Source organism: Cervus canadensis, chromosome 12 (assembly GCF_019320065.1).
Source record: "Cervus canadensis isolate Bull #8, Minnesota chromosome 12, ASM1932006v1, whole genome shotgun sequence".
In the NCBI taxonomy this organism is placed as follows: Eukaryota; Metazoa; Chordata; class Mammalia; order Artiodactyla; family Cervidae; genus Cervus; species Cervus canadensis.
Genome location: NC_057397.1, coordinates 32,447,555 through 32,464,568, shown reverse-complemented (window position 1 = coordinate 32,464,568; position 17,014 = coordinate 32,447,555). Strand labels below are relative to the sequence as shown.

The 17,014-nt window shown below is 40.8% G+C and overlaps 1 protein-coding gene across 10 annotated transcripts in view; it reads left to right on the top strand.

The window, feature by feature from the left end:
* Nucleotides 1–17,014, top strand: part of NCOA2 (nuclear receptor coactivator 2) — a 283,681-nt gene that overhangs the window by 234,367 nt on the left and 32,300 nt on the right. For 9 of the 10 annotated variants that reach the window (XM_043483406.1, XM_043483409.1, XM_043483402.1 and 6 more), the window contains 4 exons: nt 3,401–3,548; nt 5,559–6,828; nt 13,610–13,820; nt 16,389–16,595. In XM_043483406.1, the coding sequence (XP_043339341.1) occupies nt 3,401–3,548; nt 5,559–6,828; nt 13,610–13,820; nt 16,389–16,595 (1,836 nt within the window). The remainder of the gene's footprint in view (nt 1–3,400; nt 3,549–5,558; nt 6,829–13,609; nt 13,821–16,388; nt 16,596–17,014) is intronic. The other variant, XM_043483411.1, reaches the window with a different exon arrangement.

Genomic DNA, 17,014 nt, shown 5'->3' with positions numbered 1-17,014 from the left:
CTGAACCCACCCTGGGGGCTTAGATCTGGTGACTCTTGCCCAGGACTGTCGCTATCTAAAGGGAAACTGAATAGGAGGAACTGTAAGGCTAAGAGTGTGATGAGGGAAGTCAAATTGAGGATGATAACCTCTCACAAAGGCAGATGAAAGGGAACGAGATCATTTTCTTCAGTGCTCCGGCTTCTAAACATGTAAGACGGTGCTCTCAGGTCCCCTCTAATAGCAAAAAAAAAAAAAACCACCTGAATCATAAGGATACTGTGAAAATAAGAATGAAAGGAAATTTGCAAGAACAGGTGAATTCCTGGTAGAGGTGACAGTGGGATCCTGAGGCCTACCACCACCTTCCAGATGAAGTCTAGAAAGAGACATCACTTCTAGAAAGAGATGAAGTGACTTGTCTGGGGTCATACAGTTGGTTAATAGGACACCTGGAGCTAAGCCCACAGTGTCAGAGTCGTCTTTCAGTAATAATAGCAGCCCTCTCTGAGCACCTGGCCTCTGCCTGGCATCAGCCCCCTTTCTGTGGGCTGCTCGATCCCCACAGTCCACCCAGGGACGTGGATGTTTGCCCCCCATGCTGTCGATGGGGAACTGACGCAGGTGACACGGACCTGGGAGCCTTCAATTAGAAAGTGTGAGCCCTGGAGGGACCTGAGGGTCGTCTTGCCATCGCTCCACCGACTGCTCCCACTGCTGTTCTGCAGCATCACTTTTTCTCAAGTGCATTCTGGTCTTTTGCTGAATTGGCAAGAACAAAGAAAAAAAAAATCCTTTAGCGCTTACTGCGGACTCCATCGTGGAGGGAGATACTTTTCACTTCCAGTCTTCTGACCCTTCTCTCATGGGCCCCACGTGTCCTGGTGGGGGCACTTGGTTACCAGCATGGATTCCATCGGAGCCACGCTGCCTTTGAGGGACGGGGCCCTGTGCTTTGTAACTGGACTTGGCAAATTGTCTCCGTATTTGCAGAAAAAATTTATAACTCAGTATTGAAAATGCAGTTTTAGTTTGTCATCTGCTATTTAAGGTGCATCCATGACTCTGTTGTTGCTGTTCAGTTGCTAAGTCATGTCCGACTCTTTGAGACCTCGTGAACAACAGTACACTGGCCTTCCCTGTCCTACACTATCTCCTGGAGTTTGCTCAAACTCTTGTCCATTGAGTCAGTGATGCCATCCAGCCATCTCACCCTCTGTTGCCTCCTTCTCCTCCTGCCCTCAGTCTTTCCCATCATCAGGGTCTTTTCTAATGAGTCGGCTCTATGCATCAGGTAGCCAAAAAGTTTTGGAGCTTCAGCATCAGTCCTTCCAGTGAATATTCAGGACTGATTTCCTTTAGGATTGACTGGTTGGATCCCCTTGCAGTCCAAGGGACTCTCAAGAGTCTTCTCCAGCACCACAGTTTGAAACTCTGGCATTTATCAATAGTGTTTGTATGTTAAAAAGTTGATGCTTTTAAGATTGCTTATGAAAAAATATAAGTCATGGTAAATAACCCTTATTTTTTCTCATCCTGTTTATCCTTTTTATCTTCTTCATCCACATTTCTTAGAAATAAGCACTAAATCCAACCATTTGTGTCTTCCAGCATTTTTCTTTAAGTGGGAAAGAAAAAGAGGAAGTAAAGATGCCACATTTGACAGAAATAAATAACTTACTTGTCATTTCACTAGATCTGGTTTAAAATAAAAAGAACAGTAATGAAGAATAAGAAATCCCCCAGCAACCGTGTTCAGTGTCCTGGGGCTCTGAATAGCAATGCCCCATGTTTAATCCTGTGGCTTCCTGATTCCTTACACAAGGGTTTGCACATATGTCCTAGGCACAGCACTAGGTTTAAACAGAGGGGACCCACTGAAAGGAGACTCTGCCACGTATAAAATACATTTCATCCAAGTGTATGAAATAAGTCGGATTGCAGGTAATCATTAGTATTGAATAAAAATCTACCAGAAGACTTTGTTTACATGGAGGCGCTTCCTAAATGCATTTAGGAGCTTGCTGACATAAATCTGCTCAGCGGAAGTTCTTGATGTAGACAAACGGTAATGGAAAATCTCAAAGGATCACTGCCAAGTTCGGATAAAATTCTGAAATTATAAGCCACTGGAAATACGAGTCCTATTATAAAAATGGTATTCCTGCTGCCGTTGGCTGGCATCTGAGTATGGAAAGCCAGACGCACATGTGTACAATAATTTGTTTCCAGTACTGCCACTTCAGAGGAATCATGCAACAGTTGGTGGCAGAAAGTGATACCTAAATACTGTGTGTCCCTACCTGGAACTGCGGAGGGGGTTTACCAGGGAAATTGCTCAAAGTGAAATTTTACCAAAAAGTCTGAATCCTCGTTGTATGTCAGCACCTGCCTCTGTTGTGTCTGTGTGTGTGTGTGTCTTTCGGTAATTTTATGGAATGATGAATGTACTTGGTCACTTTGGGACTGACTATTCCACCCACAAAATTTGTGCTGAGGATTATGTGGTAAAAAATGGCAGTCGTCTTAAAATGGTTTAGGAGGTAAGATAACTAAACCATGTGGCCGAATCAAGTGTTCTTTTTTTTAATATGCAGTATTTGACAGCTTTAAAATGCAGTTGTTTTAAAGAAAAATCTGAAATTTTGAGAGAAATTATTTTAACCTAGTGTTATATTTTCTGCTGTAGTCCTGAAAATGGAAATAACTGATGTCATTATCCAGATGTTAAACTAATTCCACGTCACTCAGAGTTGTGCTTTTATTATTTCCGTTTTCCATTTAGCCTTCTTTTTTCTCCGAAAAAGATCCCTCTGGTTGTTTATGTTTTACTTCCTGTTGTCCTGACCACAGAAATAATATGTCTTACACACTGAGAAACAAAATTGGGGAATGGTAATATGATATAATGGATTAAATAGTTTGTAACTTCAAGATGAATATTCAGAGGATATATTCAGTGTCATAAGTTTTACATAATATTTACTATTGTATTGATTTAAAGAGAAATTAAAGGCACATTGTACCCTTTAGAGGTAATCCTGTTTATAACACCATATTATTTCCTAATGTTTCAGACAAATCATTGCAAAACTTGTTTTGAGCTAATAAATTATTTATACTCTATCTTACCATGATACTGAAGATTTTTAAAAGAACATAGTTGGGGGATCAAAACTTCATTTGGGGGGAAGAAAACCCAGTATACTGAAATTATTGGCATCATGAGAGAAAAGTAAATATGCTTTTAAAAATGGATAATGGATAATGTTCTGTCATAAAGTATTACTTACAACTCTCTTCAACCTGCTGGGAGGAAAATATTAAACTTAACCAAGCTGATTACTGTTATTATGTCTGGTCCCGCCCCCACCCCCAGTTTTGTTTCTAACCATACATCTGCTTCCTTGCTCGCCTGCAGTGCTGAGACAGGGATTGGCATTCAGTCAGATCTACCGTTTTTCCTTGTCTGACGGCACCCTCGTGGCTGCCCAAACGAAGAGCAAGCTCATCCGATCTCAGACTACTAACGAACCTCAGCTTGTGATATCTTTGCATGTGCTGCACAGGTAAGCCTCTTTCTGACACACCATCTCCCCTGCCCAGCTCAGGAGGCCAAGGTCTAAAAGTAGATTTTATCCCAGAGCTTGTCAGCTTGGGTAGACATTTCTGTTGACCAGCCCCAGTCATGTAAATATAAATTGATTTGTTATTGGGACTTCCCTGGTGGTCCAGTGGTTTTAAGACTTCCAGTGCAGAGGGTAGGGTTGGTTCGGTCCCTGTTTAGGAAACTAAGATCCCACATGCCTCATGGCTGAAGAACCAAAACAGAAACAGAAGTAATGTTGTAGCAAATCCAATAACGACTTTTAAAATGGTCCACATCAAAAAAAAGAGAAAAATAAGTAAACTGTTGGCTAAAAGACAACTTCTGATGCTGAAATTCAAATTAAGGCTACACTTTGAACTTTAGCCTTAAGACTAATATATTTTATTTTATTTATTTATTTATTTAATTTTCTTGGCCGAGCCATGCACCTTGTGGGATCTTAGTTCCCTGACCAGGGATCGAACCCAGGCCCTCGCCAGTGAAAACTTGGGAGTCCTAACCACTGGACCACCGGGGAATTCCCAATACTAGTGAATTTTAAAACCTAACTAGAACACAAGCTCACACTAACTTTAAGGAAAACAGATCCGTCCCCAGCAGTGACACATGGAGGGCAGGAATACAGAATGACTTCTGCTCCCATGTGTTTAGATTTTAAACTTTCAAATATACATATACTTAGAAAGGAGTATTTTAGATTGTTATTCTCAGCTTTAAATTAACCTTTTGCATTAGACTTTAAATTGAAAGGTAGTAAACATTTTCCCAAAAAATTAAAGTGAGGAAAATTGAATGTTGATTTTTAAAGTAACTATCACAAACCATCTTGTTTTAGAGCACAAATATAGGGAAATGATTGCATTTCAAGTTATGTAAATATTTATGTGTGTGCTGTATAAAACTTTATGAGGTACTATCAGCAGATATATAAAGTTGCTCTAGAGTTCCCTTTTATTACACTTCTCAATTATGTACTTTGTTATTTAGAAATTAAAATCAAGCGGCCCTGTTTGCCAACTCTTAATAAATCCGACCTCGAACTGAAACAATCTGAAAGTGATTACAGATGGGCCAGATTGCTCCTCCCTAACTGAAAGCTGATGTTTGACAATTTGTGAAACCTGTTTTGTTTGGATTTGTGAACGCATTTGGTAACTCACGAGTGACTGCCAAGCTGTAAATTGAAGTTCACAGGGCTTGGAAAATCGTCTAGCTTAGAAAGCTGCCCTGAGTGCAGGCGTGAAGTGGGGTGGCCTGCGAGTTAGGGACTAAGATCCCAGAGTAAGGATGATCTGCAACTCCTCGCATGTGGTCTGAGAGGCGCTCACTTGGCCTTCTAGGGGAACCCAGGCGGGGGACCTGTTAAACAGGTAACCGAATTCCCAACACTTTGGGTAACTTTGTTGGCTTGAAAACTTGGAGAGTTTCGAATAGTTGGGGCGGGGTTTTTTTTTTTTTCCCTCTTAAGGTTTACTATTCATCTTGAGCCAAGTAGCCCACATCAAGCTCCAGGCTCACAGATGGGTCTCTTGTTAGGAATTGTAATCTCTGGCAAATAATTGAAGACAGCTATGCTTGCTTGGGTCATTTCTTTCAGACAGTACAAGCTCTCAGTTATTCATGATAATATACCGGTTAATGAGCAAGGTATAGTATGTAATTGGAACCCTGCTAATGTCTTGTCTAGCAACTACGATGTCAATATGGTAGTAGTCAAATTTAAACACAAACTCCCTCTGTAAAACCACAGACGTCTTAATGAATGGACTGGAAAACATCCCTCTTGGTCCTGAATGCTGCATGTTCAATCTTGCCCGTAATTGCAGATGGTTTCATCAAAGTATTATCTTTCTTTTCCTTCCATGTTGTCCGTTCTTTTAAAGAAATGAAGCAATCTCATCTTTGAAAATTAATAACAACTTGCTCAGTATCTTCCCTTTTATCTTATATGTCTTTCCTCATCTTACAGAGAGCAGAATGTATGTGTAATGAATCCGGATCTGACTGGACAAGCGATGGGGAAGCCATTGAATCCAATTAGCTCTAGCAGCCCTGCCCACCCGGCCATGTGCAGCGGGAACCCTGGTCAGGACATGACCCTCAGTAGCAATATAAACTTCCCCATGAACGGCCCAAAAGAACAGATGGGCATGCCCATGGGCAGGTTCGGTGGTTCCGGGGGAATGAACCACGTGTCGAGCATGCAGGCAACCACTCCTCAGGGTAGTAACTATGCACTCAAAATGAACAGCCCCTCACAAAGCAGCCCGGGCCTGAATCCAGGACAGCCCAGCTCCATGCTCTCGCCAAGGCATCGCATGAGCCCCGGGGTGGCCGGAAGCCCTCGAATCCCTCCCAGTCAGTTCTCCCCCGCAGGAAGCTTGCATTCCCCTGTGGGAGTTTGCAGCAGCACAGGAAATAGCCATAGCTACACCAACAGTTCCCTCAACGCGCTGCAGGCCCTCAGCGAGGGGCACGGGGTCTCACTGGGGTCGTCGTTGGCCTCCCCGGACCTCAAAATGGGCAATCTGCAAAACTCCCCAGTGAATATGAATCCCCCCCAGCTCAGCAAGATGGGGAGCTTAGACTCCAAAGACTGTTTTGGACTTTACGGGGAGCCCCCAGAAGGGCCAACCGGGCCAGCAGAGAGCAGCTGCCACCCCGGGGAGCCGAAGGATCCCAGCGAGGCCAGCCTGCCTCCGACTGGGAGCAGTGAGAGACCCGACGGGCAGAGCCGACTCCTCGACAGCAAGGGGCAGACCAAACTCCTGCAGCTGCTGACCACCAAATCCGACCAGATAGAGCCCTCGCCGCTGCCCAGCTCTCTGTCGGACACCAACAAGGACTCCACAGGCAGCTTGCCAGGCCCCGGGTCGACACATGGAACTTCGCTCAAGGAGAAGCATAAGATTTTGCACAGACTCCTGCAGGACAGCAGCTCCCCTGTGGACTTGGCAAAGCTGACAGCGGAAGCCACGGGCAAGGAGCTGAGCCAGGAGACCAGCAGCACAGCTCCTGGGTCCGAGGCAACCATCAAGCAGGAGCCAGTGAGCCCCAAGAAGAAAGAGAATGCACTACTTCGCTATCTGCTCGATAAAGACGATACTAAAGATATCGGTTTACCAGAAATCACCCCCAAACTTGAGCGACTGGACAGTAAGACGGACCCTGCCAGCAACACGAAATTAATAGCTATGAAAACTGAGAAGGAGGACATGAGCTTCGAGCCCAGTGACCAGGTAAGGTTTGTCGGGTGTTCTCCCAAGGGTACTGATTCATAGCCATCAGGGATTTCTCCACAAGGGGCCTGCTGAGGCCTCAGGGGACTAGATGAAAATAAGCCTCCTCTTTGGTGGTTCTTGCTTTGAAACAGAGGTAATTCTCACTGAGGCCACAAGTTCCAAACACTCTTACTTAGCAAAAAATGGAATCGTCGTTGTTCAGTTGCTAAGTCATCTCCAATGCTTTGAGACCCAACAGACTGCAGCACACCAGGCTTCCCTGTCCTTCACTATTTCCCAGAGTTTGCTCAAACTCATGTCCATTGAGTCATAATGCCATCCAACCATCTCATCCTCTGCTGCCCTCTTCTCCTCCTGCCCTCAGTCTTTCCCAGCATCAGAGTCTTTCCAGTGAGTCAGCTCTTTGCATCAAGTGGCCAAAGTCTTGGAGCTTTAGCTTCAGCATCAGTCCTTCCAGTGAATATTTGGGGTTGATTTCCCTTAGGATTGACTGGTTTGATCTCCTTGCAGTCCAGGGGACTCTTCAAGAGTCTTCTCCAGCACCATAATACAGAAGCATCAATTCTTTGGTGGTCCCTCTTTATGGTCCACCTCTCACATCCATACATGACTACTGGAAAACCCATAGCTTTGACTATATGGACCTTTGCTGGCAGAGAATAGAGCAGATGCTGACTTTTATTTTGTGAAGAGCCAAATGGTAATATTTCTGGCCACACACTCTGTAACACAGCTATTCAGCTCTGCCACTGGAGGGCTACAAAAGCAATCTTAGATGTTAGGGGAACAAGTGAGTGTGCTGTGTTCCAGTCAAACTTTATCGACAGGCACTGATGCTTGAATTTTACACAATTTTCATGTGTCACAAGATACTCTTCTTTTGAAAATTTTTTCAATTATTAATAACTGTCAATCCCTTCTTAGCTCATGGGCCATACAGAAATAGCGTTTCGCACATAGGTCAGCTGGGGTTTACCAACCCCTGGTATCAGAAGACACCTCACTTGGAAACAATCACTTCCTTGAAACTGGGTTTGGTCAGGGTAGACTTAAGTAAATGATTTCTTACTTACCTTTCTCTCTTTTTAAGATCAGAGTCTGGCTGGTTTTCAAACTTAGTGAAAGTCATTCTACCTCTCTTTATTCTTGGCCAGGACTTACGCTTGATGCTGAAGAATTTCTTAGGCCATCGGTAAAAACTTATTTAAGGGGAAATAAAGAGGAGAGGAGAGGTAGAATTGTCCTGGGTCTTGGTGTAACTGAGCCACCAAATATCAAAATAAGTGCAAAACTGAAATAGTAGGTGGTGGTGTTCTTACTTGAAAAACAAATTCCCTGGGGAAAAAATCCAGGATAGCTAAAATAATATTCAAAGTCATCCTTGATGACACGCTGAAGTAGTGACATCACAGGGAAAATGCCGACAGTCTAATATTTTTGTTTATGTTAAAAAAAAATGAAAAAAAAAGAGTCATTACTGACAATAATGGCTTGGCTTAAGGGGCTTTCTGGGGAATCAGCAACTGGCTGGGTTAACGATGTCAGGAGCACTGCCTTCAGTCATGGTGGGTTCGAAGTGAAGAAGCTGCCCAAACCTCTTGACTTAAAATGGTTCACTGACTTGGCTTTGAAACTTGTTTTGCAAGTGGACATTTTAGGTGTCGCTGGTTCAGGTGTGCATGGGGAGAGGAGAGGTTAGCACCCCTGGCTGTCACCTGGGGACCTCGTAGGTGGAGGCTGAGCCAGGGGGCGGCTCTAGGGTGGAGAGGCTTGATGGGCCCCCGCACGGGGCTGAGGCCACACTTGGCTCTGACAGCGGGCTCCTTCTGGGTCCTGAGCACGGAGCTTTCTGTCCATCTTGCACTCTCATGTCTGGCCCACCACTACCATTCCGTGAGGGCTTCGTGCCCTTCAGGAGGGAAACTGCATCGTCGTGTAAACCCCTTTGGTGATGGCTGCTTAAACTTAGCTGTTGGTGCAGAGTTCTCAACACCGGCTACTCTGTGATGCTATGAGATCATTACGTGGGGACTCAGCAGAAACTTAACAACCATATCTTGAATACAGTGTTGTGTCACACCATACTGACAGCTGCAGACGTTTTAATCTTTCGAGGTTTACTAGATTAGAATACACAGGGCTAGTGGCAGTTCTGAGTGGCAGGCACAGATACTGTCACTCAGGTTTCTTGACACACGCTAGAGGGCAAGATGGTGACTCACGAGGTCCACCTTGGCTAAATGGTTGGGCCCTCCCTCCAGGAACAGAATTTATTTCTATCCCTGGACTGAGGCCCTAGGGACCCAGGGCCCTGGGAAGGGGGGTGCTGTTTGGCATTTTTATATTTAGCTATATGATTACATTAACTTCATACAAGAAACTAACAAAGGTGAAGGTTTTTTTAAGTCCTTGAGTCACTTGCAGTTTCTAATTGGTATTTATAAGAACATTTTTTAAATCAAAACTGTCTCACTTTGGGAACTTAAAGCACAGAGTATTATCTGCACTAATCTGTCATTTTGAATGGACACATACAGACATACACACAGACACACACACAGTATTTTTTTCTTAATGAAACCCAGTTCCTGGTTTTACCTTCTATCCATTCCCATTTAAAACCCCACCCCAAAAATACTGCTTCAGAGCAATTTTAACATCAAAAACGTTGCAGCTTGAAAAGAAAGGTTACCACAGGAAGTATGCATTACCTAAATTTAGATCAAAGTCAGAATGACTTACTTTAAGGGAAAAAAAAAAAAGGATTTTTTCACTCCCCTCCCTCCTTCACTTTTCCGAAATACAGATTGATTCTATCTCCTGTTGACTTCTAGGCACATTTATCTAAGACTTTTCTTTCATTTCAAGGGAACACAACACATTTTTATTTAGTAAGATAAACTGCTAGCGAGCCTGAACTGCACAGTTAACTTTCTTGTTATTTTGACTCAGAAAAGAACTATTATCGAGTGTGTGTTTAACCTATCACTAACTTATTAAGGGCAGGAAGTACTTCAATGGCGCTGTTATACCGAAAATAGCATTCTTCACTGGGTAGAGTATTTAAACAACGTTTGTTTCTACAGTGTTTCATAACCAACAGGAAACAATGACAGAAAAATTTCCAATATGTTCACTGACTTAAGTTATATACTTATTTACACAAGGGAGCATGTGTAAAGGATACTAACTAAATGGTACTCTTAGGCTTTCTTAATGCTACTGGGCCACTTATGATGAGGGTTTAGAAATAGTCTGTGGAGAATTTCTTCTTGCTATTTGGCCCCATTAGAAGAGCAAACCATATTTTAAACTGGTAGTGGCCTGAAAATTTCCCTCCAAACATGGTAGAACTGTGTTACCATTTTTTAAAGCAATTTTCTGTTAGGCAAATGTGGTAAAATTACCAGTTTTTTAAAAATTTTTTGAAACATTGTTTTGTAGTTTATTAGAATACATGTCATTAAAATACATATGTTCTTTATATTTCCGTCAGGGAACAAATTGATTTGACACATGAAAAATTCATAAAACCAGGAAAATGAAAAATTACAGAAATCAAGTCCAATTTTCATTTTGTAGAACTTTTACAAAAATCTTTCTGACTCATTTTCTGCCTGAAATAGTTTAAACCAACTCTTCAAATTGATGTGGCTAATTTGAGCGTTCGAAGAGATGCCTAAGCAAAACTTTGAAGTATCTTGGCAAAGCGTTTTAAAGGAAGGCATTAATCTTTTTGTCTTGTGAAGAAATCATGCCTAAGAAAGGAACTAGAGGAACTTTTGATGAGAATTAAAGCTTACAAAAACTTGAGGGAAGAAATGTTTGATCAGAAACTTAGTGTGATCAAATCTACCCCTTCTAGAACTTCCATGACTGCAGAAGAAAATGCCTATAGTTGTCAAAGTTTATTGCTAGGCAGCCAAAGGCATATAGATACTCTACTTGAAGAAGAAAATTTCTTGAAGTAAATTTAAAACAGTTAGATTAATTTAAATGTATACTCCAAAAATTGACAAGAAATAAACACAAGCAAAGCAATATTAACTCTAGTGGAGAAATTTTCATAATGCATTTTTCTGATGGTGAACTGAATGAAACTTAGCAGATTATTTGAAATAAAGAACCAAAAACTTGGTTGAAACCATCCAAATGTATTTTAATGCGTGTATGTGGAGAAAGAGATTAATTTTAGCCTTATTTTCTACTCTTTATATATATTAAACACAAGAGTAAATCACAATGAAAAACCACGAGTCCTGTCATCAGAGCTCTTTGAAACTATGATAGTTATTTTTCTATTCAAGATGGTTTAAAGTGTCATTTTATTTGAGTGAAAAGAGTTAAAGGTAAAAAAGAAAGGGAGGAGTCTAGGTCCAGACTATCAATCTGTATTGTAAAAGCTTTCTTTTACACACATCTGGGATTGGGAGCAAATATAAGGGCTTTCATTGAGGAAATTAATATACTGTATTTTTATCATCATTTGTATAAATCTGTATTGAGTCTTTCTCATTCAAGGCATCTGCAAAGCTTTCTCAAGAAATTACTTATTACTTCCAATGACCTACCCTCTCACTGCTCCACACACAATTTTAAAACACTCCACACAAGTCAGACTGTAGTAGGGAAACTCTCTAATAAACTTCAGTTTATTAGAACCTCTTTCTTACATCCATAGCTATTTTCAAGACCCAACTATAAGGATATTTGTCAATTTTTATAAGACTTTTTTTCTGAGAAATTATAGGAATTTTATGAGAAACTGAGTTGATTGTAGGAAGTTTTTTAAATTACAGGTTTAAATGGTTGAAGGAACCGTGTTGGCTGAGTGTCCATTGCCGTGTCCCGGGCACTGTCCTCGGAGGGTGTTAGGTGTTGATACTGTACTCCTGTTTGTACCTTACATGTTCAGCAAAACATGATAAAGATGGCTTTCCAACAGAGTCACTTTATACATACGTTTAACTTTCACAAAATTGTCCATACAGATTCAGGGAAAAAAAAAGAATAGGTATGTATTAAACGGTTAAGTTGTGTGAGCAGTTTTGCCCACCGTTCAACAGATTTGATCTGTCTTGGTTTGGTTTGGTCTTGGTTCCCTTGAAGCGCCGATGGTGTGAAAATGTAGCTACAGGCTTTTCCAGTGCAGAATGGCTCCCTCGTGGACTTCATCAGTTGGGAGTCAAGCCAGAGAGGCCGTGGTGTGCTTTCACCCACTGGCCGTGTTGCCCACGGGTGGGGGACATACAGTATGTTTCCTTCCCAAGCAGCTCTGAGGATCACTTCGTCTGTGTCTGTCCATACTTCAGCATTCTAACTTCAGAACCTAATCCTTACCTAAGATGTAGCTCTCCCAAATTTGATCCCTGCCTCTTTTGTAAGAAACAGATGGCTAAACTAACTAGAAAATGGTCTTATAATTGCTCTAACAGTACATTAGGAATTTCCTGGAAAATGGATCGCCAAGTTCTTGCTAAGCTAGTTGACTCTGAAACAGAGAGTCCAATAAAATATCACTTCATCGTATCCTTTCTTACGTGAGAAATTGTGTCCAGTAAAAAGACTTTCTAGATAGATATATTACATTTGCCATAAATTGCAAAAAACTTAGTCCAACTTCTTGTGTGTAGAATAAAACTATAAGCCATTCTGCTTTAAGTAAACTATATCATTTGAATTGCTAGTGTAGACAAAAGGGTTAGTCATGGTCAAGGATTGAAAGTCCATCAGTGACTTTGGGGAAGTTACCTAACGTGTTTTTCCACCTACACATCAGGAAAATCATTCTTACCACTCTCTTCACTAGGAAATAATCTTGGGGTTTAACTTAGCCATTTTCTTGCATGGTTGGCACCGTCTGGTTTTAAATACTTGGCACCCAGATAGGTTCTACTTGAAAGAACATAAATTCAGTTGAGGTCTCGGGAAGAAAAGCGCTAGCTGTGAAATAGTGGTGCTGCATACCGTGTTATTTTAATATTGATAATTGAAAGGAAATTATTTTAATAAAGGGAAAAGCCATAAGAAACATGTTTACAGCTTCTGTAAAGTCATTTGATAGATGCAGTGATTGGAAACGACCTCCTGCCTCCCTGCATTTGTCCCCTAAGCTGATGAGGACTGAGAAAACCAGTGTCATTTGAAACTGAAAGTGTAAGCAGTAAAAAAAAATAACACCACTCAAATGGAAAAGACAGGGCTGAGTTGTTCAGGGTTACTTCAAGCTCATTGTGCATTTTACCTCTTGGTCTTAAAAAAAAAAAAGAAAGAAAAAGGAAAGAAAAACAAAGTTATAAAGGGAAATGACCATTTACTAAATACTGATTTCGTGTAAACTTGGATCATATTTTCCACCCGTTTTTGTTGTTGTTATTTCTTCAAGTGAGTTAACCACTAAACCTGGGCCTAGACTGTAAATCCTAGTACACCCATGGTTAATTAGAAATACTCATACTCATGATTAATTGAATTATTAGCATAAAATGAAGGGGAATTTATAAATCGACAGTGAATCCCAGTGCTGGAAGAGAGCTTTCTTTCTAATTCAGTCATATCTTTTTACCAAGGAGGAAATTGAGGAGCAAGAAATTAAATTATTTGTCCTTTGTCAATTTAATTTTTTGTTGTTGTTTTTAAAGATGATCAATAAACAGTGAGGCCCGAGGTTCACATGTGTCCACATCTCATTTGGCTCTGGTTCCTTGTACCCATTAGGTCTGTAATTGCACATGGGCCTGTGTAGGACTGGATAAACTCTTCTGTTTGTTAACCACAGCCTGGCAGTGAGCTGGACAACTTGGAGGAGATTTTGGATGATTTGCAGAATAGTCAATTACCGCAGCTTTTCCCGGACACGAGGCCAGGCGCCCCTGCTGGATCAGTTGACAAGCAAGCCATCATCAATGACCTCATGCAACTCACGGCCGAAAGCAGCCCCGTGACACCTGTCGGAGCCCAGAAAACAGCGATGCGAATCCCACAGAGCAGTGAGTATGGGGTGTTGACGGTTATGCCAAGAAATTCCCATGTAATCACCATCAGAAACAGGGATTACTGAAATCTGATGCAAACAGCTTAGTCACTTCACAGTTTCTATGGTCAAATAGCACCATCTACTGTCCCAGCCCTTCAAAACAGTAGTCAGAGTGGGTTCTAGTCAGTGTGGCCTTTCTGCAGGCGCTTGTGGTTGATAGAGTCAACACAGAGGGAGACTGACCTGCACAGATAAAAGTTCTTTGGATGATTGTCATACTTCTCTTCATTTCAGTTACTGCCTTCAGAAATGGAGTTCAAAATAGATTTTATGTGTCTTAATAAATGACTAAACACTTAAAAGATAGAAACTTAGAAAGTTATGCTGACTTTTTAGGAATAATACACTCACTAGTGAAAATTTCTTAACCAGAATTATAAATCTTTATATATGAAAGGGCTATACACATTAAAAATATCTTGTCCTGTCTCTTTGGAATCCTCATGTAAATATCAGTTTTACATGGAAATTTATCACAGAAATGGTTTCTAAATGCATCTTGAGTTTAATTAGTGTGATATAAAGCTAGAAGACCTTAGATTATAAGATACAATTTGTATCGCTTTTTCTTTTTTTCCATCCTTCACAGCTTGCAGGATCTCAGTTTCCCAAGCAGAGGTTGAATCCAGGCCATAGCAGTGAAAGCCCCTTTCCTAAATACCAGGCCACCAGGGAATTCCCTTTTATTTTATGTTTTTGTAGGTTTAAGATAAAGTCTTTCTTCATTTAGTGAAGAACACTTACTTGGTTTACAGACTTCATAATTCCCTAAAGTTATCCAATAGCTTTTTTTTTTTTTTTTTTTATCCAATAGCTTTTAAGAGAAGAAAATATCTTTCCTGAACGAGGGACATAACTTGTAGAAAGATAGAGAATCTCTTTAGTGCTTGGTTGATGAGCATAATGATTTTTCTCTCTTCAAAGCTTCAAAGTTTGACCCAAAGCTTAGCTGCTGCTGCTAAGTCACTTCAGTCGTGTCTGACTCTGTGCGACCCCATAGACGGCAGCCCACCAGGCTCTGCCATCCCTGGGATTCTCCAGGCAAGAACACTGGAGTGGGTTGCCATTTCCTTCTCCAATGCATGAAATTAAGAAGTAAAAGTGAAGTCGCTCAGTCATGTCCGACTCTTCGCGACCCTATGGACTGCAGCCTACCAGGCTTCTCCGTCCATGGGATTTTCCAGGCAAGAGTACTGGAGTGGGTTGCCATTGCCTTCTCCGCAAAGCTTAGCATCTGTTCTCAAATGAGAAATGGCAACCATCAACCAAATTACAATGTATCTTTGATTAATAGATTTTTTCTTAAAGTGATTCCTGATCTTTCTGAAAAGGGTAAAACAAAATAGAGTTTATGCTGGTTATGTGTCAGACCTGCCAATTTGTTTGGGAATGGAAGGTTGCTTATGGCCCATGAGAGATCACAAAATCAGAGAATTGAGACGTGAGTAAGAAACACTCTACCGAGCTTATGCTTAAGGTCCAGAGGAGTTACTGAAAGGGTGTGTGGAAACTCATGGGTTCTCTCCTTTCTGTATCTCCTGGTGTTGCTCAGACTATTGAATAACATCCAGGTAGCTAAACCTGAGAAAGTCAGATTAAGCATATCCATAATTTTCATTCCAAATAATAATTCTTCTAAATATTTTATTTCTCTTACTGATTGTTAAGGACGTTAATATGTTTTAAATGTTCTGTTTCATGCTGTGTTTATATAATTCAGAGAAAATAAACTGCTTGATATTATTTTATATATTTGTTCTATGAATTGCAATCTACAATATCTTTGTTCTTGTAAAAACACTTACCAAATAACTGGTTGTCTGTGTGATAGTATAGTGCATTGATGTAGTGCTTACTACACAATAAGCTCTTATAAACTAATCATAGAAGCCATTTCAAATATAAATAAATCTGGAATTTAAAGAATATGTATTTAGAAGATTTAACAGCACCTTAAAGCTTTAATACTGACTTTCGGTACCAGAGTTCACACTTAAAGACTTCCAACTTTCAGTGAGAATAGACATTTTTAGCCTAATTCTCTTCCTAGGAAAATCCAGTTAAAATATGACAGTCTCAGTCCAAACCACATGTGTCCAAGTTTGGTGCATTTGAGATATTTATGGCTTCACAGCTGTGACAAAACAGTATTTCTAAATTCAAATAATATATGAAAAACATATTTGTAGTTTACTTAGCAAACACAGTTGAATATTAGAAGTTGATATTGGGGAGAAAAATATACAGTAAATAACAGACATGTTCTCCTTCTTTTTTTTCCTTTGCTTTATTGCTCTGTGAGGTTGTCAAGAAGTAAATTAGAGACGTGTTGATTAGATTGCAAGTCTGTGTTTGGACGCCCCATGTTTTTTTTGTCTGTGAATTTGTCTTTACTAAGCAGCTGGTCCCAGACATGCATACCTTTGTGATTTTACAAACGACATTTCCCCTGAACACTGCTTCTGTTACTATTTTCCATTATCCTCTATTAACCTTCAATTTTCATTTGTTTTCTCCTTAGCTTTTAATAACCCACGACCAGGGCAACTGGGCAGGTTATTGCCAAACCAGAATTTCCCACTTGACATCACATTGCAAAGCCCAACGGGTGCTGGACCTTTCCCACCAATCAGAAACAGTAGTCCCTACTCAGTGATACCTCAGCCAGGAATGATGGGTAATCAAGGGATGATAGGAAACCAAGGAAATTTAGGGAACAGTAGCACAGGTAAGGGCTCATATGCGCTGTTAACTTTTTATTGGTGGGTTATTCAACTTAATGATGTATTCCTCCACATCCAAGTAGTAGAATTTTTCGTGTGAAATTTTTTATGCTAGAAACACATTTGAATGTAAGAAAATTCTGCAGATTTTCACTGTGAGCGTGGTATATGAAGAATTGGAAAGCATCCCAGTAGGCTGACCCTTTTTATGCTGTGATCATTGTTTTAACAAGGGTTCTAGTCGCTCGCTAATCCTACAGTAAAGACTTATTTCACTACTATTCCAGTTACTATTCTAGACCTTGTAGTGGTTTATGTAGAATAATTTGCTAGCTTTTTGTGATGATCCTGCTGATAACCCCAAAAGTGTATTAGTGTTAATCACTCAGTCATGTCTGACTCTTTGCGACCCCATGGACTATAG